This window comes from Spermophilus citellus (genome assembly GCF_964194105.1).
Source record: "Spermophilus citellus genome assembly, chromosome: 5".
Classification (NCBI taxonomy): Eukaryota; Metazoa; Chordata; class Mammalia; order Rodentia; family Sciuridae; genus Spermophilus; species Spermophilus citellus.
The window spans coordinates 160,085,287-160,108,466 of NC_138186.1; the positions used below are offsets into that span (position 1 = coordinate 160,085,287).

The following is a 23,180-nucleotide window of genomic DNA, read 5'->3' on the forward strand; positions in this document are numbered from 1 at the left end:
ACTCCACTACTGCCCCCTGGAAACTTTGATTATAATAAGCAAAAAATTTGACTTTTTTGGTTGAAGTTAAGTTTTTTACTCAGCACTTAGAGTCATTTTCTCAACCTTCCATTTCTAGAAGCATGAAACATTTTGTTTTCTAATCCTATAGTTCCATCTGCATGTAATTCTCTTGCTCTTCGTTGAACACTTGAAAGAAAAAAAGATTTTCTTACCTCAATGAGACACCCTGTTGATTATTACTGACTGTATCCTAAAAATGGAAAAAAAACAGAAAACTCCTCTTTACCTGGAAATTTAGTATTTGCTGAAGTCTTTCCTTCATCTGATGACATCGCTGATTCACTACTGTGTCTAGTAAGGACAATCTGCCCAAAAGACACCCCAAAGTATCTTCAATGACGTCCCGGTTATCGCCATTCTCGGGAAAAGTTTGGGAAAACAAGTTCTTATTCTTATCCATTTCTTCAGACATTTCCTTAATGTCTTTGGCAAGGGCCTAGGGTTGATAAAAGAGAAAGTTTGTTTCTGTGTTTAGATCGTTGAATCAGTATGCAAAAAAGTCATTTCCTCCTAGAAAATCCACTAAATCTTACTGCTTATTAATCACTACACCAAGGCCAATTCATTTTTTCCCCAGACTTCTATGCATAATAGGAAAGTTGGGGTTTTTTGGGGGGTCAGAGTACCAGGGATTGAACTCAGGGGCACTCAACCACTGAGCCACATCCCCAGCCCCATTTTGTATTTTATTTAGAGACAGGTTCTCACTGAGTTGCTTAGGACCTCACTTTTGCTGGCTTTGAACTCTTGATCCTCTTGCCTCAGCCTCCCTAGCCACTGGGATTACAGGTATGTGCCATTGTGCCCAGTGGAAAGTTGCTTTTGAAGAGATTTTTTTCTCAGCAACTTTACATCATTAGCTCATAATAGTACAAACTGATTAAAAAAAATGAGTCTTGTAAAGCACAATGTAGGAATCCAGTATTGTTTTTAAAGCATGGGTTTCATTATATGGCAGATTGATGATATGCAATAGTTTTCTAGCATTTTGCGTTTTTCCTCCCCCTTTTTACACAATTTAAGGGATAAAAATGCGAAGCAGGCATACATATCTATGAGGCTTTTCTGTATTCAAACTATTCTGTCCTGCACTGTGTTACTTGGGAGTACACCTTTGTGCTTCATTAGACCTGTTTTATTCATACCTTCATATTGGAAATTAATTACTCATTATCAAAACTCATCGAGCTTTAAAATCTCACACAGAAGCTGCCATCCTTACCTCTTGGTTGAAGAGACATGTCTCTGTTTCTTCGGGCAGAAGTGCGGTGGCGACAAACAAACGCTCCTCAACGTCATCTAGCCAGGTGGAGGTGGCTGAGACTCCGTCGTACAGCTTTTGCTCCAGGTGCACATTCTGCCTCTTGGCTCCTCCACCCTGAGAAGCAGCAGGTACGGGATAAGGAACCCATGACAGTGTTTTGAGGAATCAAAAATACTAGGAGGGACTCCAGGGACCAGTGGCTTTTGGTTTCAGGGCTCATCACTCCTGTCATCTCTCAGTGCTCATGTGCAGGGGTGGGACAGCTCTGCAAAGGCAGAGGGGACCCACGCGAGCAGGGCAAGGCCCAGCCAAGCCAAGACAAGCACACGGGGCACAGGCTTACCTGGGACGAAACCTCCTGGAAGGCCTGGTTCAGTCCATCCAGCAAAGACGTCACTGCGGATTTGTTTTGCGCCTGCCCATCCCCTCTGTACAGTGGCACGCCGGACAGGAGTCGATTTGACCTGCTGTAAAGCTTCAGGCCAACAGGGACACCTTATTCAAGAGCATAGGTACTGTGTCCCCATTTTCTCATTTAAGTGCTCACTGGAGGAGATGCTGCCTTCAGGAACCGAATGCTTTAAATTCCCCAGGCCAGAGCTGGTGACTCTTCACGCAGACCCCCTGGCTGGAGCAGCGGGGCCAGGTGGGAGCAGGCATGTCATGCCATGTGGCTTTGGACAGTGGGATAGAAATGCATGGCTCTGGAGACACATATGCAAGGGTCGCCAGACACAAGGGGACACACCGTGACCCTTAGGTTGGATGCCTCTTCTTAGTTGGTCCTGGCCACTTATAGCCATATCCTCGTGCCTGCTTTGACAGCTCCTGCTTCGCCCTCCCAGATGTCATGCAGTACTGACACCTTTCTTTCCAGTTCAGTCTCCCCCAGTCCCTGAGCCAGTTCTGGCCAGAGTGGTAAAACCAACAGTAAAGGTCTTCGAATTCATCCTAACAAAAATTCACTGTCTTGGTGTGAGCCTAGATGGACATGCTCTGGCTCAGGACCTGGGCCTAGGCTCCTATTGCAGAATCCCAGAGCCACAACTGTGGTAGGCATCCCAGGCATGACTGGGTTCCTGGCTCCCTTGTTACTCTCCAAACTCTCAAATTCCTCTGACTTCCTGTTATTCTCTGGCTTCTCCATAGAGTGAACTAACAGTGATTATTTACCTGGGACCTTCTGTGGCCATATTCAATTCCCTTGAACTTGGCATGCTCGGTGGAACCAAGCCCAATATCACACAGTATCCATCCCAGGACCCAACCTGACACAGGAGTCAGTAGACCCTCTGAGGTTCCAATATGTTTTTCATTAAGACCTTTTAAAATTATTAAATACTGGAAGTAGCCATGGAAAATAAGATGACTTGACAACTTAGTTCCAGATTTGTGGTATTCCATTTGCCCTGGATGTGTATGTCCTCAATTTTTATCCATAATTTTCCATGTGGGAAAAAATAAAATAAAATTTAATGGCCTATGCTAGTGAGGAGTCAGATATTAATCATGCTTGAGGGAAAATATTACCTGGAAATCAAATAAATTTTCACATAGAAATATACAAAAATTATTAAGGGAAATGTGAAGCAGGCTTGTTAAGAAAAATATAGGATGAATAATTGACATCATATCTTAGTTTGGAATTGATAATGAAAATATACATCATTGCACACATTCCCTTAGCATAAGGCACACATCTCTGATGTTTCTTAATACAGAAAAGCAAAACGTTTGATACCACTTGCTCTTGTTCCTGTTCCAGAACATTCTGTAGTAGTTTCTGCTTGGTACTAAATTCTTGGTGCAGGCTTTCCCATTTCATTCTCATCTGGTCTTCCGCAGATGATTTCTCCCCTTCCATCCCCAACTCCTGGGATAACACATCAGGTTTTTCGCTATTAGAAGAATAAATAGTCTAAGTTTACAATGTGTACAAAAAAAAGCAACAAGAGAGGTCACATTGTGTGTCCTAGGCCTGAACTTACAAACTGGAGCAAGATTACCTTGGTCATTAGCTATGCCTTAAAAATATAAATTGAAACAGAAATACAGAGACTACAACTAAGTATAGTCTTATTCACAATTTAACTGTGAGCATAATGAATATTTAAAAAAATACATTAACAAAAACTGCAGTATGATTATGGAGCGGCATCCTTTGATATATAGTCCACAAATTAGTTCAAAACCCTGAAAATGTTAACTCGTCTATGAGAGGTTTTACCATGACGTGAGCCGACAGAATGTCAGTACATGCAATGGAAGGACAGAGCTTGGGGGAAGGAGGGGACCCTGAGAAACTGTGGCTTTGGAGTGAGCATCTAGATCAGAGCCCTCTCTAGAGGCAGGTGTGGCTCAGAATAAGGCACCTGCCTAGCATGAATGAGGCCTTGCTCCCTCCTTAGCACAGGAAGCGGGGGAAAGGAATCGCTGCTCCAGCACATTGCATTTGTGACACTGAGTAACGTGTTACTTCCTCTGAGACTCAATTGTCTCACCTTACAAATGAAGATGGTATCCATCTTACAGAATTATGGAAAGTAAGATAACAAATACATAATGCCTACAACCCTATTGGGCAAACAACAGCCACTTAATAAATGCAGCCTAATAAAAATGATAATGGTGACAATAATAATCGAGGGAGCTGAAGTTCTGATATTAATGTGTCAGGAGGTATTTTGAGGACCTGACTAGAACCATGGCATCTGGAAGGCACATGAGCTATGAATTAATATTTTGACAGTGCCTTTTGCTTGAGTGGAAAAAACTAACAAGTTCATTGGCAGCTAACTAGTTCATTGGTAGTGACCCTGAAACCAATTTTTTTTCAGAGTATGTATAAATACAGGAGTGTCTCAGGTAAGCCTTTTGAAGTAGGACTTAAGATTCCACAATCCTGTGATGCTGGGATTCTATTTCTAGGATATAACTCAGAGGATCTCTCCCATCTATTGGAGCCATGCTAGGTACTTCCAATATGAGTAACAGCAAAGAAAGGGAAGGAAGGAAGGGTAAAACAGCAGTGAGCAGTTATAATGTAGAACTAAGTCTGTTTTGACATGGTTGAGCTAAGAAAATAACATTGAATGAAAAAAAAGACAAAACGGTACAGATGCCTCTAGTTGAGGGTTTGCAACAATTAGTCTCTGGATTTTTCTGTTTTTTTTTTATTTTTTAAGAAAGAAAAACGTTTTAAAGTTCTTATGAAATTAAATCTCTGTTAAAATGTTAATCTTCTTCTCATGCTCTTCGTCCCTACTCTGTTCTTAGTAACATTTTAACAGGGATAAGAGGTGGGAGGGAAAGCGAGAGGAAGGGAAATTGCATGGAAATGGAAGGAGACCCTCATGGTTATACAAAATTACATACAAGAGGAAGTGAGGGGAAAGGGAAAAATAATACAAGGGGGAGAAATGAATTACAGTAGAGGGGGTAGAGAGAGAAGAGGAGAGGGGAGGGGAGGGGAGGGGGGATAGTAGAGGATAGGAAAGGCAGCAGAATACAACAGATACTAGTATGGCAATATGTAAATCAATGGAAGTGTAACTGATGTGATTCTGCAATCTGTATACGGGGTAAAAATGGGAGTTCATAACCCACTTGAATCAAAATGTGAAATATGATATGTCAAGAACTATGTAATGTTTTGAACAACCAACAATAAAAAAAATTAAAAAAAGAAATTAAATCTCTTCATTATGTTTTCTTTTTATGTTTGCATAAAAATTTATCATAAAACAGGGGAAGAATTAAGATCCATATTCTTATATTTAATCATTGACACATGTAAGAAAACAAAACCAGCAGCAAATTAGTTTTCAGTTAGAACACAGCGTTTCACTACCCCCAAGGAAAATGTCCTTTCCATTCACATTTATATCAATAAATTTCCAGTTGATTTTCTTAGGAGATTTGAAAGGAGCCCTCTATTAAGACCACATTTCATGCAGGTGCTGCTGCTGCTGCTGCTTTCTTTTGTTTAAATTAGAGCATTATAATTATATGCAGTGTCTGGGTTCATTTTAACAAAATCATACATGCAAGAAATTTGATTTCTTTATATAGTAAATTTCTGAGTATATAAAGCAGGTCATGCCCTTCCTACAGGGGCATCCCACATAAACCAGTTCACATTTGACAGCTGCAGAAAATCAGCAAATAATTATAAGACTTAACAAATACAATGAATATAATGAAAAATGAATATTTCTCCCCTAGAAATGTTACTCTGTTCTAAACCAAAATACAATTTTTCCTTTGGTTTCTAGAGATCACTTAATTTATGATTATTTGTTTGGTTGGTCCCCAGGGACTTGAAAGAACTGGCTGAACTAAAATCAACTCCATTTAAAGGTAAGTTTTCAAAGGAATTTGTGTAAAAGAATTTATATACATGAAAAAAAATTATCAGCAGTCTTCAAAGTGAATCTTGTATAGAAAGCCAGTACTTCTCTACAAATTTCTTTTAAAAATACTTTTATATTTGAAAAGAGCAATTTCCAGTTGTTTGTCTGTCATTTGGATTCTTTCCAATGCTGAAGGTCGGGGAAGGAAAAAAAAAATCATGGCAAAAAAATTGCAGAAGACCCAGCTACTTCTTCTTTGAAAGTATACACATCCTGAGGATGAAATGTGTGCACGGGCTCTTTGTAAAAATAATGTTGTGGAAAGAAACAGAAAACTGCAAGGGACAGGCAAACATCTTAGAGGAGTTGGAGACAGAAAACGCTCACTGAAGGCAAGTCTCAGTCGAGACTGGCTTGCTCCAGACACAGGTGTACTTATTTCTGACCTCATCTGCTCTTGTTGTCTTTTATTCCCCACCCCCCTCTTTTTTTGTGCAGTGCTGGAGCATGAACCCAGGGCCTTGTTCATACTGGGCAGGTGCCCCACCATTGAGCTGCACCCCCAGCTCCTTATTACCATTTGTAAACATGATGACAAGAGATGTTTTTTTAAAAATCCTCATGTTTTGGTCACAATTTTTACAGCCCAACTATAAATATCATTGTTGTTCATTATTATCGATTAATGTTGATTTAAAAGAATATCATTATTCTTTTAAATCGACATGTCTTAACCATGTCACTATTTTTGGTTTCTTGGTTTTGCTTTCTTGTCTTGCATTCCTATGTACTTTGTCATAATGACCCTATTGCAATTGCATCTTGTCATTTATCCTTTATCATATGCCTTTGAAATCCATATATGTATATATGTGTTGGAAATTCAAATACATATTTACTCATTTACCACTTTTGATTCATTTATATATGCATAAATATTATAAAATCAGGGAAATATTTAATGACTATATTTAGTAATATGTATATCTACATCTACGTATATGATCAGCACTAATGTGATAGTCAGCAACATTCTGTCAGCATTGATTAAATATAAAGAATATTTAATACATAAAGAAGTTTTTTTTTTTTTTTAAATTTCCCCAATCTAAATGGGAGGCAATGCAGAATGAATTCTTTTAAAAAGTCATATCATGTTCACATGTAAATATACCAAAGGGGATTTCACCTTTATGTATTAGTAAAAGGAATCAGTCAAATATAAATAAATAGATGAGTGAAAAGAAGTCTAGAAGAGGAAGGGGTACAGGGGAGGGGGTCAGGGAAAAGGAGGGAGGATCATGAACTGAAATCAAATTCCATGCATGTATGAGTGTGTCAGGATGAGCCCAACGCTATGTATAACTGTAATAAAAAATATTTCCCATCTGCCCTCACCAAAGTTAGTTTGATTTATCCACATTCTATCTTGGTTTATATCCACATATACATTGCACTTTCAATTTTAATTCACATTTTTGCCTAGTATCATATACACATTTTATGATACTGTTAAGTAACTTTTAGTTTTAGATATACATTCACACAAATTTTCTTTAGTTTTTTTTTCCACACCAGTGAGCATTTCTGCCTTTTCAATTATTTGGCATTATTAATATCATTTCAAAAATCACCTTCATAATGTACATGGTTTTTCTTTCACATTATATCACCTGGGGGGTGGGGTGGGGGAAGAACGTTCAGAAAACAAGGTCACAGTTATTTGTGGAAGGACACTCATCAATCACAGCCTGTAGCACACATAAACACAGAGCTTTTGTTGAAACCTTTTTTAGTTTAAGTTGTCCAATATATCTTCTTGTTTGATAGTTCCAATTTTTTTTGTTGCTGTTGTTGGTATTGGAGATTGAACCCAGGGCGCTCAGTATTCAACGAATGAGCTTCATCCCCAGTCTTTTACAAAAAAATTATTATTATTATTATTTTAGACAGGGTCTCCCTAAGCTGGTGAGGCTGGCCTCAAATTTGCAGTCCTCCTGCCTCAACCTCCTGGGTCCCTGGGATTTCAGGCATGCGCCAACCACCCACTTTCACAACACTTTTGTGATGATGGCTGTTGTTTGTTATTTGAATTCTTCACATGAGCAACCCAAGGCTCAGAGTTGAGTGATATTTCCCAAGAGATAGCTCTGGAACTGGAAAAAAACTCAGAGCTGACTAAAAATTACAGCTAGCCCATTATGTTGCAATACCTTTACCTCCCTACCTTTCTAATCAAATTCTGTAACTTGGAAATTCTCCAACTTCCTTCATTTTCCTTTTAACATTTTTCTGTGTTTAAGACTTTCAAAGTCTCCACTTCAGACCCATTCCACGCTCAAGGACTTTACAGTATAAATTACAGAAACTGATGCACTGAAAAAAGTCCAGATATTTTAGAGAGAACATACATTTTTTTTTTTTTTAATGTGGATAGAGGAAGATAAGCTCTTTAGGGGGAAAAGCTCTGTAGTTACCTATAATTCACTTAGAAACATTATACATCCAATTTTCTAATGCATTTCCTATTTGATTTTGAAATGAACTTATGAGCATCTTCTTTAGACAGATGTGCTCAGACCATGGGAAGTGAGCAAAGAAATCAGCTATTACAGTTAATAGTGAGGCTTGTGCTTTGCAATAAATACTCAACATGCAAGTACATTTAGTATTCTAAAGTGAAAACAATATTTTTCATAGGACATTTGAAATAAAATTTTGAATGAGCTGATCCCATTTCTTCCAGTGTCGGGGAAAGACAATTAGAAAAAGAGAAAGTTGAAGTGTTCTGAAACATACCCAAGGCCACCTGAGGTCTCTGAGGCTGAGTGTTGGGTCAGGATCTCCTCTCCACGACTGGCTACTGAGCGCAGGAGGCTCTTCTGTTCAGCTAATTCTTGTTCCAGCTCCTGATCAAGGGAGAGGACAAATGCAAACACTTTTTGGTCATTTCATGGTCATTGTTGACAATCACAATTCTGTTTAGAAAATTCTCAGGGAACTTTGGCAGAAGCTTTAAATTTGCACATTAAAAAAGATTTTATTTCAAGATACAATTTAGATAAATATTCAAACATATCTGTATTATATAGTTTTCTTTTGCTTTGATAAAAGATATTTGAAAAAGCTGGGTCAATGGGAAAATAAAATTTTACTGGACAATTGTGCCCTCTAGTGGCATAGAGTGAACTTTCACTTTTCAAAAACAAAAAACAAAAAAAACTGCTTGCCAGAACAGATTCTTGAAAGCACCAGCTTTCTTTATTCTTCACTTATTTTACTTCTTAATTTTTTTGGCAATGCTATGAATGAAGTCAGGGCCTCAATAAAGCTGGGCAAGTATGCTTTTGCTGAGCTAGACCCCCAAAGTCTTCTATTTTATTCGGAGACAGGTTCTCACTAAATTGCCCAGGCTGGCTTTGGACTTGATTCTCCTGCTTCAGCCTCCCAGCTGCTGGCATTGCAAGGGTATGCTACCACACCCAGCTCACTACTGTGTAAATTGGATTATCAACGGATTTGGTTTCATCTTCATTATTTGCAGGAGACTCATTTGTACTTTGGGAAAATCAAACATTTTAATTTGCCCTTTATACAATGGTATTATCAAGGACAAAAAAAAATCTTATTCATAAAACTCAGTTGTTTCACTAGGTAACAATTTACAACACGTTTTCTGATAGTGTCTACTTGAAAGTAAAAACAAATGACATTTCTTTGAAAAAAAAAAACACATGAAATTCAGATTTCCACCAATTCCCCAAGACATTTCTGAGTTTACTTTTGTTTTCTTGCAGTGCTGCATGCTGAACCCAGGACCAGCAGCATGTGAGGCAAGCTCTCTACCACTGAGTCACATCCCCAATTTTTACTGTAATAAAGTAGACTCAAACGAGGGCTAATCTAAAAGCAGAGGTGGGTTATAGTTGAGTTATAGTATTTAAAAACTTAAAAACAAGATTTCCTGAAAGGCTGCCCTCTAAAATAACAATGGTCATGAGTAAGGACATTGAAAGGCTAATCACATCTTGCTTCATTCAAAGCAACTGGATTTTAGTAAAGAAACAGCATTTTCCTCCAGGTCTTTCCTTGGCAGATCTGTGGGCTAATGAGGGCAGGAGGAGCTTTACTTTCTGTTGCTGGAGACTGTTCTGCCTCTGGTGGGTCCTTGTGGTTCGAGCTTGAGCCAGCCATTCCTGCACACCGGGGCTCTGAGTGGCCGTGAGGTCAACATCGCTGTCCTCCTTCTCTTGGGCAGCTCCCTGCTTTTAAGGAGGCAGAAATCAAAGGTCATGCTCTCTACAGGAAAATCTTCACCAAAAATGGAGAGAATGCTTTTTTAGTGTGGTCTGTATGATAACCAAAGCTGCCCCGTTAGGATGTGAAGCCACATTCTTAAAAAGACAATAACACAAAAACCCATCTAATTTATGGCATTTTTCAGGATTGAGAACAATGAACAGATAGTTATGCCCAGAAATATTTGAGGGGAAATCCATGTGTTTCCAATGTGGTCACCAGATATTATTACAGAATTTCTTTTCACAAAAATATAATGCTAGATCCTTTTATGATTTAAAAAAATAATACAAAGGTAAAGTGTTACTCAAATGATCATTATATACTACAATTCACTGCCTCTCCTGTAAAAGTGTCACCTTTTCCCTTCTCTAGGTCACATGATACATACCATGCAAGATATGGCAGGTACTTGCTTCCTAAAGATTTTTCTAAAAGATTATTTATTTATTTCTGTTTTGGTAAGGGGATGGAACCCAGAGGAATAAAACCACTGAGTTACACCCCCAGCCCTTTTATCTTTTATTTTGAGACAGGCATCTTTTTGTCATTTATTAAGTTGCTTAGGGCCTCACTAAGTTGCTGAGGCTGGCTTTGAACTTGATATCCTTCTGCCTCAGCCTCACAAATCACTGGGATTATAGGCATGTGCCCCCATGCCTGGCCTAAAAGGTTATTAATCAAAGAGATCTCAATGTATTTGAGAAGTCCATAGCCCTATAAGGTAAGATATCATACTCATGAATTCAAGAAGAAGTTAAACTTGATTTTCAATTCCCATGGAAGAAAATTTATTGTCCCACAGAGACAAGGAGTCCAGGCGAGGGCTTCCCAGGGTGGCTGGGACTCCTCTGTCCCACCCTCCACACTCCAGGCTCTTGGACCCTTGCTCCAGGGCTTCAGGATGTGGTCAACCACAGAGAATGAGAGTCGCAACACAGTCACTAGGCAGGGACTCTACCAGACACTGGATTTTACAGGCCTTCAACGTCTAACTGTTTGGGCCCTAGAGTTGAAGTGGTTCTAGAATTCTTGATTTTTGAGTGTCTGCTGTTTACATAGTTATATTTAAAGATTGTTCTGTAGGACAAATACTTTGCTCAAGTATGAGAAAGCTTTAAGTGTCTTTTTCCCAAAGTGATTCCAAGTAGCACAATAAAAATATTGTTTACCTGTGGGCAGGGTGGATTACAAATTCAAAAAAATGAACTGAATCTTTAAAATGATTATTAAAGACGAGATCGCTGAGATATGAGGTCCCCTCCCTCTGCTACACCACCAGGCCACCCACTGCTTCCATGAAGTCTGAACAAGGACAAAGATAAAAATGTCCTTACACCTAGGCAAGAGCTCATCCTTCCTGCCTGGCTATTCCACGGGAATCTGAAAGGTGCCCAAATGCCGCATATCACGTGGCTTCGGTCTGAATAAGAGCCTTTCCACTCACCTGCATTTATGTCAAATGGCCAATTATGCAATTTTAATGTAACTCATTCGCTAAATACACATGAAGAATCAGGGTTCCACAAAGCAGAGGTCAGGCCAGGGCCCTGGCGGGGAGACAGACAATACCCCAACAAGAACAGCTGAAAAGCCAAGCTAGTGAGGGCTGCAAGGTCCCGGCCAGAGGTAAAGGGGCAGAGAGGGCAGGGGAGGCTTCTCAGGATGGGAACTGCTCTGAGCCCAGCAGAGACCCAGGCGGGCACCCCAGGCCCAGGAGCAGACGGCACAGAGGCCCTCTGAGGAAAGAAATTTGGCACACACAGAAGCAGTGAAGGGGCCAGTGTGGCTGGTCTGGTGGAGCAGAGAGCAGGATCACTGCACAGGCTGTGTGCAAAGAGCAGTGTCCCAACATCCATTTTGGAGATGCTTGCCCCACTCCGTGGTTCCTCACCAAGTCTGCCCAGGGATGGGACCCATGTTTCCAACCCACAGAGGCCTGGCTCTCCCTCTTATTTTCAGAATTCTACACTCACCATCCCTGGGCAATAGACGGGGCTTGTTCACCTTTCTGATTTTTCTCACTGGAATCTCAGGATTAAACTGCAGAATGTGTGAGGGAATGGACTGGCCCTCGGGCTTCCCACCATGGGTGTTGGTGCCTGGAGCTAAATGAGCTGAAGCAATCAGTCAAACTCAGAGGCAAGATTCTACACACACACACACACACACACACACACACAGCTCTCCCACATTGTTCTGAGCCCATCCAAGTGAGCTGGAAAGTATTTCCTTTCTTTCAAGGTGATCCAATGTTCCAGGAAAAAAAAAAAAAGTGGCTTAGTTAGAATAATGTTATGCCCTAAATTATGCTATTTGCATTTTGTAGGATTTTCAGAATGGGGAACTGATCACACCCAGTTCATTAAAATCCCCTTCCTCTCCAGTAGGAAGGGGGAAGGGGACCATGGGAGGGAGGAAGGGGCAGGGAAAGGGGAGGTCCTGGGGATTGAAATCGATCTACTTTTGTTGTGTGCATATAAGAATATGCCACAATGAAGCTCACCCTTCTGCATTATTATTAAATACAACTAATAATAATTAAAAGTAAACAATTAGAAAACTCCCCTCCCTCTCAGGTGCATTTCTCAAAGATAAGCAGTGACCTTCCCGAAGGTGGGGTGTTTGGGGTGGGTGGGTATTCTTCCCACCCTGAAGCCCAGAATTTTCAACATGCAACAAGTTCTCTGCCCCCATCTCAGGGTGCTCCACCTTCCAGGAATAAGCTCCACGAGACGCTCAGGGCTCTTCCACACAGGGAGGAAGCAGTGGGTCACACAGGACTGGAAGGGGGGGACAGGGCTGACACAGAGTGACCCTTTAAAGCCATTCCAATCAGAGCTGCTCCAGCTGGCAGGGCGGGGCCCCACCTGCTGGCATCTCCCCTGGGATCCAGGCCACTTCCTCTGGGCTCTGGTCTTCAGCAGAGGCTTGTTTTTCAGAGGCCAGCTGGAAGATTCATTTGGAGACTTCTCCCTGATCCAGTGCCCACTCACCCTTTTTCTCAGGGTCCTATCCTTCCCAGAATAATGTGTGCTTGCAAAAACTGACAACTGCAATGTCAGCCCTAAGAACACGCTTCACATTTACAGGCAGAAGGACATTTGGGATCTAGGACTTTGACCTGGGAAGGCTATCTTACTTGGCTATGGAGTCCACAGACTCAGGGGAGAATAATAAACTAAGCAGCAGACGCACAGTATGTGTTTTCTATGTGGTAATGTTGGATTTTCAGTCTGTGAAATTTTCTCTGACTTAGTCATTTTGAAATCTAAGAGTTTAACCACAGGAAGCAAAAAATAAATAAGAATCCAGGTCAAATTTCATTTCCTTTCCCCACGGGAAGAGGAGGCCCTGGCAGGAGAAATGTGATTTGGTAATTACTTTTTGTGAGGTGTGACAACAGTTTTCTCTGGGATCTGGGGACTAGGAAGTCAGGCAGCTTCTGTCACCAGAGTAGCACTGGGAAGGGCTACCAGAGTTGTTTATTTTGGAAATACTACACAGTAATCACTTATGCCAAGAACATTCCTTGGAAGATTAGTAGGATTGGGAGATGCTGAACATTAAATAAAACATATCTCTATAAGGCATTTTATTATTTATAGAGGGCAAATTCTCTGCTCTTTTGATGTATGATAATATGTGAAATGACCTATATTCTTTATAATGGTACTAGAGATTGAACTCAGGAATGTTCTAGCACTGAGCTACATACCCAGAATTTTTTCCCTCCACTTTCATTTTTATTTTGAGACAGGTCCTTGCTAAGTTGCCGTGTCTGGACTCCAACTTGGGATCCTCCTGCCTCAGCCTCTCAAATTGCTGGGATTATTGGTATACACTACTACTGTGTCAGGCTTGACCTAAGCTTTTTATGAAAAAAGTAATTCAAGACAGACTTGAATGTCAGCTCCAATTCAAGGACAGGACCTTACCAGCTTCTGCATTCAATGGAGGATCCCCCTCCCCCATGACCATTAGCTAATTTCATACCTGAATTATTTTTTGTGTTCTACTGAAGAGAAATTATTCTTTCCATGGCACTAATATTGCAAAAAGGCTTACTTTTATTTCCATGGATGAAAAAATAACCTTGAAAAGGCAAAATTCTTTTTTTAACCCCATTAATATTTTATATGCTAGAAATTCCATTAGAAGAAAGATGATAGAATTTATAGCTATTTTTAAAATAACCGTTGACTGATTCCAATGCAGTAAAACACTACCTCATTTTTACTGTCTACACATCACCCAGCAGCACTCTCAGGAAAGTTTATACTTGGGGCAGAGTCAGAACTTTATTCAATTTAAATAATTCCTGTGGCATTGAGCAGGATTTGCTGGGTGAGGGCCCATGGCCATGTCAGCATGCTCAGCCCAGCCTGGACCCATACCATGCCGAGAGCACCACTATAAATAATAAAATTCTTTATTTATTTAAAATTTATTAAATTCTAAGTGGAAACAGCTGGTCATCACTGTCACATTGCTATGATTTCAGCATCTATTGTAAGCATTATTTGCATTAAAATCCTTAGGATAAACTCAGTGCTGTAGTACACGCCTGTAATCCCGGCAACTTGGGAGGCTGAGACAGGAGGATCGTAAATTTGAGCCCAGCCTGAGTCACTTAGAGAGACTCTGTCTCTAAATTAAATAAAAAAGGGCTGGGGATACAGCTAAGTGATAGAATGCTTGACTACCATGTTTGAGATCTTGTGTTCAAACCTCAAAACAAATCCTCAGGGCAAAAATTTTTAACTTTAATACCATATGTTCCTCTTATCTGGTTTTACTTCCTCTAGTTTCACTTGCTATAGTTGACCATGGTTGAAAAACATTATTTGTGTTGGTTCTCCAAGACAGAGAGAACAAATTCACTGAACTTTTATTAAAGTTTATTGTTACAAGTGTTCTGTTCTATCATTAGTAATTATTGCCAATTTCATACTATGGTGCCTTTTATTAAAAAAAAAATCACACCTTCTCATAGGTATGTACATATAGGAAAAACCTAGCATGCATAGGGCTGGGTTTTCCACCCCCACTAGAGGTCTTGGGTCATCCCAGGGGAGAAGGGGGCACTGACATATTATCATCCCTAGTTCACAGATGAAGAAACTGATGATAAAGAAGCTGCAGAAAGCTCAAGGTCTTTGGTCCAGGCCACCTAGTTAAGAACTGGTAGAAACAGGGTGCAGCTGCAGGATGGTGGCCCAAGAGGGACTCCAGGCTTGTGGGGATACTTTAAACTATCGTGTTAGAAATGTCAATATGTAAAAACCAGAGATTTTATAAATAAATCCAAATTTCCCATCTCTTGAAGAGCCATCAGGTCTAGCAACGGTCCCTGTGACTCCGGATAAGAGCAAAATGGGCTGCTCCTTAGATGTGAGACCCACTTGCCCGGGGCCTGACTGGGTCTGATCCCCTCGTTTGAATGCTCTTCCCAGGTTCTGAGCCTTCAGATTGGTGGTCACTGACGTGACTCCCAGGGGGTACACAGGAGCATCCGGCCACCCCTTCCTTTCCCAGCTGCTTGAGGTACAGGGCAACATGAGGCCACTGCATACGATGGCTAACCCCCGTCAAACACTGGGACCTTCCTCTTTCAGTGGCTTTAGAGATTACATCACTACACAGCACCAGGGAAACCCAAAAGGCATCACATGGTACAGGATAAAACCTTGAACAAAACTAATGGAGCTGTGCACTTTCACACTTAGAAATATCAGTCTAGTTTTGTGCAATTTGAATATTTTTAACATTTTTTTTTACTTTAATTATAGTCGGGTTGCACTTTGAGGAGGTAAATTTATCTATTTATTTCATTTTTTTGGCATATTATAATTATATATAACAGCAGGATTCACTGTGGCATACTCATACACACCCCCAAACAGGATTTGGTCAATTTAATTTCCCAATAGCTCCCTTCCCCTCTCCTCCTCCCCTGGTCCCCTTTCCTCCCTTTTTCTATGGTCTCCCTTCTATTTTCATGAAATGTTCCCTTTCCCCCTCTCTCTCCTTTTCCCCTGTTTTTCTCTTTAGATTCCACATATGAGAGAAAACATATGACCCTTGTCTTTTCGAGTCTGGCTTATTTTACTTAACATACGTGTTCTCATTTCCATCTATGTTGTTGGAAATGACAGCATTTCATTCTTCTTTATTGACCGAGTAAAACTCCACTGTGTATAAATGCCACATTTTCTTTGTTTATTCATCTGCTGACTGACACCTAGTTGGTTCTATAACTTGGCTAGTAAGGACTGTTATGAACATAGGTATGTGTGTACGGCTGTTATACCCTGATTTTCTTTCTTATGGCTAAATACCAAGGAGTGGTATAGCTAAGCCATATGATAGGTCCATTCCTGGCCTTCTGAGGAACCTTCATACTGATCCAGAGCACCCATACTAATTTACAGTCTTACCAACAGTGCATAAGCACTCCTTCCCCCACCTCCCGCATCCTCCCCAACATTTATTATATTTTGTTCTTAATGACTGCCATTCTAACTGGACTGAGATGAAATCTTAGTATTGTAATTAGTAATCACAATACTAGTAATTAGTATTAGTAATTTTGGTTTGCTTTTCCCGGACTGACCAAGATGTCAAGCTTTTTCTTTATGTATTTGTTGACCATATGTATTTTTTCTTCTAAGAAGTATCTGCTTAGTTTATTTGCCCATTTATTTATTGGGTTGGTTTTGGGTGCTAAGTTTTTTGAGTTTTTTATATATTCTACATAAACTGTCAGAAGAGTACCTGGGAAATATTTTCTCCCATTCTGTAGGCTCTCCACAAATTTTTTTTTTTCCTGAAGGATGTAAGTTTAAAGGGAAAGTAGTATTTTGTTTTTATTGGCATTAATTTATCCAATAGAGAGTTCAAACCATCTTTTCACATGTTCTTTGGCCATTTCTTTTTATTTTTGTTTGAGGAATCTCTTTATACATTTTGACCCTATTTCTATTAGGCCATGATATCTTAGTGACTTATAAAAGATTTGTGAATTACATAGTTTCTTCCCTATGTGTCTGTCTTTTATCTTGGTTAATTTTCTTTCCTTTGTTTTCATCAAAACATTTTTACTTTCATAAAGTAGTATAAGAAAAACTAAAATTCTGGCTTCAGGGCATACTGGCAGAAATTTTCTGTCTTATGTGATTAAAAAAACAATACTTATACATAGGATACATTTCAGGTTAATTTTTACATTTAAATCTTTAATCTATCTGTGATACATTTTTTTCAGTTTAGAAAAAAAAAAGGAGGAGGAGCTGGGTATGGTGGTGCATGACTATAATTCCTGTGATTCAGGAGGCTGAGGCAGGAGGATCCTGAGTTCAAGGCCACCCTCAGCAATTTTGCTAGACACTGTCTCAAAATGAAAAATAGTAAGGATTAGGGATGTAGCACAGTGGTAGAGCACCCCTGGGTCCAATCCCCAGTATCACAAAAATAAATAGGGTAAAAGACCCAGCTTATCATATTTCAAGTGATTTGCCTATTTATTTATGGAGAGAGTCATGTTTTGTCTACTGACTAGTAATGCCACCCTAAACATTTATTATATTCCTCTATATGCCAAGATCCCTTTCTGGAATATTTATGCTGTTAAATTTTTACTTATATATTTTTGTGCCAATGTCAAACTATTTTAATTATGCAATATTACATTTTAATATATTAGACTAATGACCCCTTATAACTCTTCATTTTCAGAACTTTATAGTTATTTTCTTCTTCTTTTTTTTGTAATGGAAATTGAATTCTGGAAATTCAGTCTAGGGCCTCACACAAGCAAGCACTCTACAACTGAGGTACATGTCCTATTTTATAAAATTTTAAAAATACATATATTAATACAGGGTCTGGCTAAATGGCATAGGCTGTTTTTGAACTTTTGCCTCCTGTCTCAGCCTCCCAAGTAGCTGGGATTCAAGGCATGTACCACTGATCCTGGCTTGTTTTTTGTTTTTATATATGAAAGTTACAGATTATTTGTTTATTACAGTACTGAGGATTATTTTTAACAAACCAATGATCTTCCTAAATTCTTCCATTGTTTCTAAAAGTTTCAAGTTGATTAGATTTGATTTTCCTGATCATATGATTAGCAAAAAACTGAAAAATACATACATTAGTTCAAACTGAGAAAATATATTATCTTGTGTTATATTTCATCTTACACTGAGAAAATAGAAGACAGAGGCTAATGGCTCCAGACCAGATCTCTGCCCTGAATTTCCACCACTACTTGACATTTTGATAGGCATCTTGACCTAAAAACAATCGGTTGACCCAGCTAGTCCTTCTTCCCCCAAATCTGCTCCTCATCTCTATGACCCAGCATCTGACAAGTTCTGACACCTGCTCCTCTGTGCCAGGATGACTTCTTCACTGGTCCCTCAGTTTCCACCCTGGTCCCCTATAACAGGTACAAGGTCATCATATCAGTGCTCTGTTCCCCAAAACTCCAATAACTTCTCATTTTCCCGAGAATCAAAGTCAAAGTGCACAAGATGCTCAAAAGGTCCTTCAGTCCCAGGGCCTCTTGTTGCCCATTTCTATGGTCTGAAGATGTATGTTTTCCCTAAATTTATACCTTGAAATCTATTTCCCAGGGTGGTGATATTAGGGGGTGGGGACTTTAGGTGATTACTAACAAAATGAGCTCTTTTATAAAAAAGAGCCCAGAAAACTAGATATTCCCTGCCACCATGTGAGGAATGGTGAAAAGACACTATTTATGAATGAGAGAGAGAGAGAGAGAGAGAGAGAGAGAGAGAGAGAGAGAGAGATCTCTCCCTGGATGCTGAATCTGCTGGCACCTTGATCTTGGATTCTCAGCTTTCAGAACTGTGAATAATAAATCTCTGTTGTCTGTAAGCCACCAGATAATGGCATTTTTGTTATAGCAGCCTAACAGGCTAAGACATGGTCTGATCTCATTTTCTACTGCTCTCCTCTTACTTACTCCTTTCCTGCCACACTGACTTTGGACAGACTGGGAACCTTTGTACTTGCTTCCCTTTGCCTGGAACTCTCTTCCCTCACATCCACATGGTTCATCCTTCAGTGTAAACTTTGCAAAGATTCCTTAGCTACCCTGTTTAAAGCTGCAAATCCTCCCAGCCCTGCCTTTCCCTATCCTCTTGCCTTTTGCTAGGTCACCAATAATTTTTTTATAATCTTGTTATATAATAATTCATTCTAATTTTATTTATTACCTGCCCCCTAAACCTTAATCTCCTGAAGATAGGAACAGATATAGATATAAGTTGTTTTTCATGCTCCTTCACTCCATCACATATAATAGTATCTGGCACACAGTAACTCCTCAACAAATATTTGCTTAAGTTTTGCATAGGATGATTACAGTAAGTTATAGATACTAAGAAGAATGAAAGTGCTGCATAATTATAGTATAAAAGGTGCATGGGAGGAACTTAATGAAAGTTTTCTAAGGTATATTGGTCTGGAGGGAGATTAGTATATTAACTTAGAATTTATTAGGTATGCATGGTAAAACAGAGGGGATTAAAATCAAAAAAGATCACTCAGTCACTTAAAAATATGAATGTCAAAAACAAAGAATAAGAGAAACAGCAGGATGAAAATAGAAAACAAAGAGTAAAATAATAAAAGCTAAAGAATCAGTAATCATGATAAACTTAATGTATGAAACTTGCCTTTTAATCAATTTTCATTATTAGGGATTTTCATTATTAAGTATTTAAAATCAAGAAAATATGACTAACTGTTCTTTACAAAAAATAACCCTATAACATAAAAATACAGAAAGGTAGAAATCAAAGGTAAGTTAAAAGATATTTCAGGCAAATATTACATAAAAAGCTGTAGCAATATGACATGAAAATTACCACTAGAGAAAATTAAGATCCCTACACAATATGAAAAGGTTCACTTCACCTGAAATACATGATGATTCTAACGTGTGGGCAGTTATGGTTTAGATGTGGTGCCCCCAAAAGCTCACGTGTAAGGCAATGCAAGGAGGTCTGGAGGAGAAATGATTGGGCTTTAACCTAATCAGTGGATTAATCTCTGATGGGATTAACTGAGTGGTGACTGGAGGCAGGTGAGGTGTGGCTAGAGGAAGTGGCTCGTTGGGGGCATGGCTATGGGCTATATATTTGTATCTGACAAGTGGAGAGTCTGCTTTCTGATCACCAGGTGAGCTGCTTCCTTTGGCCACACTCTTCCACTATGCTGTTCTGCCTCACCTTGAGCCCTGAGGAATGGGGCTGGCCTCTATGGACTAAGACCTCTGACCTCTACAGTTGTGTTGGTTGGGTCATTTAGTCACAGCTGCAAAATAGCTGACTAAAACATGGGCACCAAATAAAAGAGTCTGAGCATATATAAAGAAGTGAAGGTGGGAGAAATAAAAAAGAAATGGAACCACGTTGCAGCATATCTACATCCATGACCTGCCTTTAAATTGGGGCATAATTATTTGTACTTTCTCTTCCCACAACTGCAGTTCTTATGTTGGTGGCACCAAGTAATTCTAACACAACGATTTAAATTCTGTGCTGAAGTCAGTGTAAATCGCATAGCATGCTGACAGGTCAGTGTGGTAGGTGTGCATCCCACCCACCTCTCCCTCTCTGGACCACACACCTGAAGAGACCCTCCAGCAACCCTGTGCTGTGGGCCTGGCTGCCCTCACCTGGATGTTGAGCTGCTTGTCGTGCAGGGCTCTCTGCAGCTCCAGGAGGCTCCCCTTGAGGGTCCTCAGCTTCACCGCCAGCTGCTCAGCCTCATCCTTGGTGTGAGCCTTGCCCTCCAGCAGCAGGTTTTCATTGTGGACGGACAGCTCCGATAAGGCCACCACCTTCTGCTCTATTTCCACCAGCATATTCTGGAACAAGAGAAATAAGGATGACATTCGCACATCCTGCCAGCTTCTGCAAAGACTGTTTCCCAGGGCAAAACACAACTGCCTTTAACCCAACCACCAGGTGTCCGTGACGTTTCTGTCCTTTTCCCACAACCTTGAAGAACGGTTTATAGATTTTTTAAAATTGCCTAAGCTTTTGTAATTTTTCTATTTTTGATGATTAGATATTATACCAAAAAATACAATGAAAAACCACATGGGAAGTACATTTTATATCTACCAACACATAGGAAGAAAGATCTGCCTCAGTGTTGCCACATTTTTATTATTTTATATTTTAGTGTTAGATTGTGACACTAATTGATTAATAATATAAACAAATCACATGATGCACATTTTCCTTGCCAACTTTAAAAAAGGATCCTCTGCTTCTCTGGGTTGATTCTTCTCAGGTTGCTGCTTTAATTTCTTGTTTTAGCTTCATGGATTTTTTTTTTCTTTTCTTTTCTTTTCTCTTTTTTTGGTACCGAGGATTGAACCAGGGGCACTTAACAACTGAGCCACATCCCCAGCCCTTTTTTATATTTTATTTAGAGACAGGATCTCACTGCTTAGGGTCTTGCTAAGTTGCTGAGGCTGGCTTTGAACTCACTATCCTCCTGTCTCAGCCTCCCAAGCCACTGTGATTACAGGCATGCACCACCACACTGATGCATCATGGATTTTAACCTTATATTTCTAAAAATGTTTCCTTGTTTCTGTGAAAACCCTAGTGCTATAGGGTTTTCGTTTAAAATGTGAAATTAAATCCAGGAAAAACGCCAAATAATCTCCTTTTTTTCAAGGTAGAAGCTTGATAGTAAGAAAAACAGCATGGTATTAACACCAAAACAGACATGAAGACCAATGGAACAGAATAGAAGACAGAGAAACAAGCCCACATGAATGCAGTTACCTTATTCTAGACAAAAGAGGCATAAACATATACTGGAGAAAAGACAGCTTCTTCAAGTGGTGCTGGGAAAATTGGAAATTCATATGTAGCAGAATAGAAAATTAACCCCTATCTCTCATGCTGCACAAAACTCAACTCACGGTGGATTAAGGACCTAAGTATCAGACCAGAGGACCCTAGACCTACTAGAAGAAAATGTAGGCTCAGCACTCCATCATGTCAGTTTAGGAGCTGACTTCCTCAACAAGACTCCTAAAGTGCAAGCAGTAAAATCAATAATTGATAAGTAGAAAGGTATCAAACTAAAAAGCTTCTTTACAGCAAAGGAAACAATCAAAAGTGTGAAAAGAGAGCCTACGGAATGGGAGAAAGTCTTTGCCACCTACACCTGAGATAAGATCATTTATCTCCAGGATAGACAAAGAACTCAAAAAACTTAACACCAAAAAATCCAAATAACCCAGTCAACAAATGAACAAAGGAACTAAACAGGCACTTCACAGAAAAAAAAACAAAAAACAAATATATTGTTGAATGCAGGAAAATTACATCAGATTTATTCTACTCTCTTTCCTATTCCTATCCCCTCACCCTTCCTTCTTTCCCCTTTGCCTATGGTAAACAAATATATGAAAAAATGTTCAACATCTCTAGAAATTAGAGAAATGCAAATTAAAACTACACCAAGATTCCATCTTACTCCAGTTTGAATGGCAACAATCAAGAATACAAGCAACAATAAATGTTGGTGAGGATGTCGGGAAAAGATATACATTGCTGGTGGGACTGTAAGCTGGTGCAACCACTCTGGAAACTCTGGAAAGCAGTAGAGATTCCTCAGAAAACTTGGAATGATTGACCCAGTTATCCAATTTCTCAATATATACTCAAAGAAGTTAAAATAAGCATACTCTAGCAATGCAGCCACATCAATGTTTATAACAGCTCAATCACAACAACTCTGTTATGGAACCAATCTAAGTGCCCTTCAACAGACGAATGGGTAAAAAAAAAATGTGGTATATATACAAGAGAATGTTACTCAGTTATAAAAGAATGACTTTATGACTTTTTCCAGTAAATGGATGGGTTTGGAGACTATCATGCTAAGTGAAATAAGCCAATCTTGAAAACCTAAGGTCTAGTGTTCTCTTTGCTATGTGGATGCTAAAATACAACAAGTTGTGGCGGGGGGCGGGGGGGGAACAGGAGGACAATGGATTAGACAAAAGGGAATGAAGGAAGGGAGAAAGGATAGGAATAGGAAGACAATAGAATAAATCAGATATAATTTTCCTACGTTTATATATAAATACACCACCAGTGAAAGTCCACATCATGGACAACCACAAGAATGGGAAGTAA

General features: G+C 39.6%; 1 protein-coding gene across 4 annotated transcripts in view; it reads right to left on the minus strand.

Annotated features, from left to right (window-relative positions):
• SYNE1 (spectrin repeat containing nuclear envelope protein 1) overlaps nt 1-23,180 on the minus strand; it is a gene marked incomplete at its 5' end in the record, with an annotated part of 432,633 nt that overhangs the window by 107,600 nt on the left and 301,853 nt on the right. For 2 of the 4 annotated variants that reach the window (XM_081295717.1, XM_081295718.1), the window contains 7 exons: nt 290-499; nt 1,286-1,441; nt 1,671-1,802; nt 3,069-3,225; nt 8,479-8,588; nt 9,810-9,944; nt 20,690-20,881. In XM_081295717.1, coding sequence (XP_081151843.1) covers nt 290-499; nt 1,286-1,441; nt 1,671-1,802; nt 3,069-3,225; nt 8,479-8,588; nt 9,810-9,944; nt 20,690-20,881 — 1,092 coding nt within the window. The remainder of the gene's footprint in view (nt 1-289; nt 500-1,285; nt 1,442-1,670; nt 1,803-3,068; nt 3,226-8,478; nt 8,589-9,809; nt 9,945-20,689; nt 20,882-23,180) is intronic. The other 2 variants (XM_081295719.1, XM_081295720.1) reach the window with 1 other exon arrangement.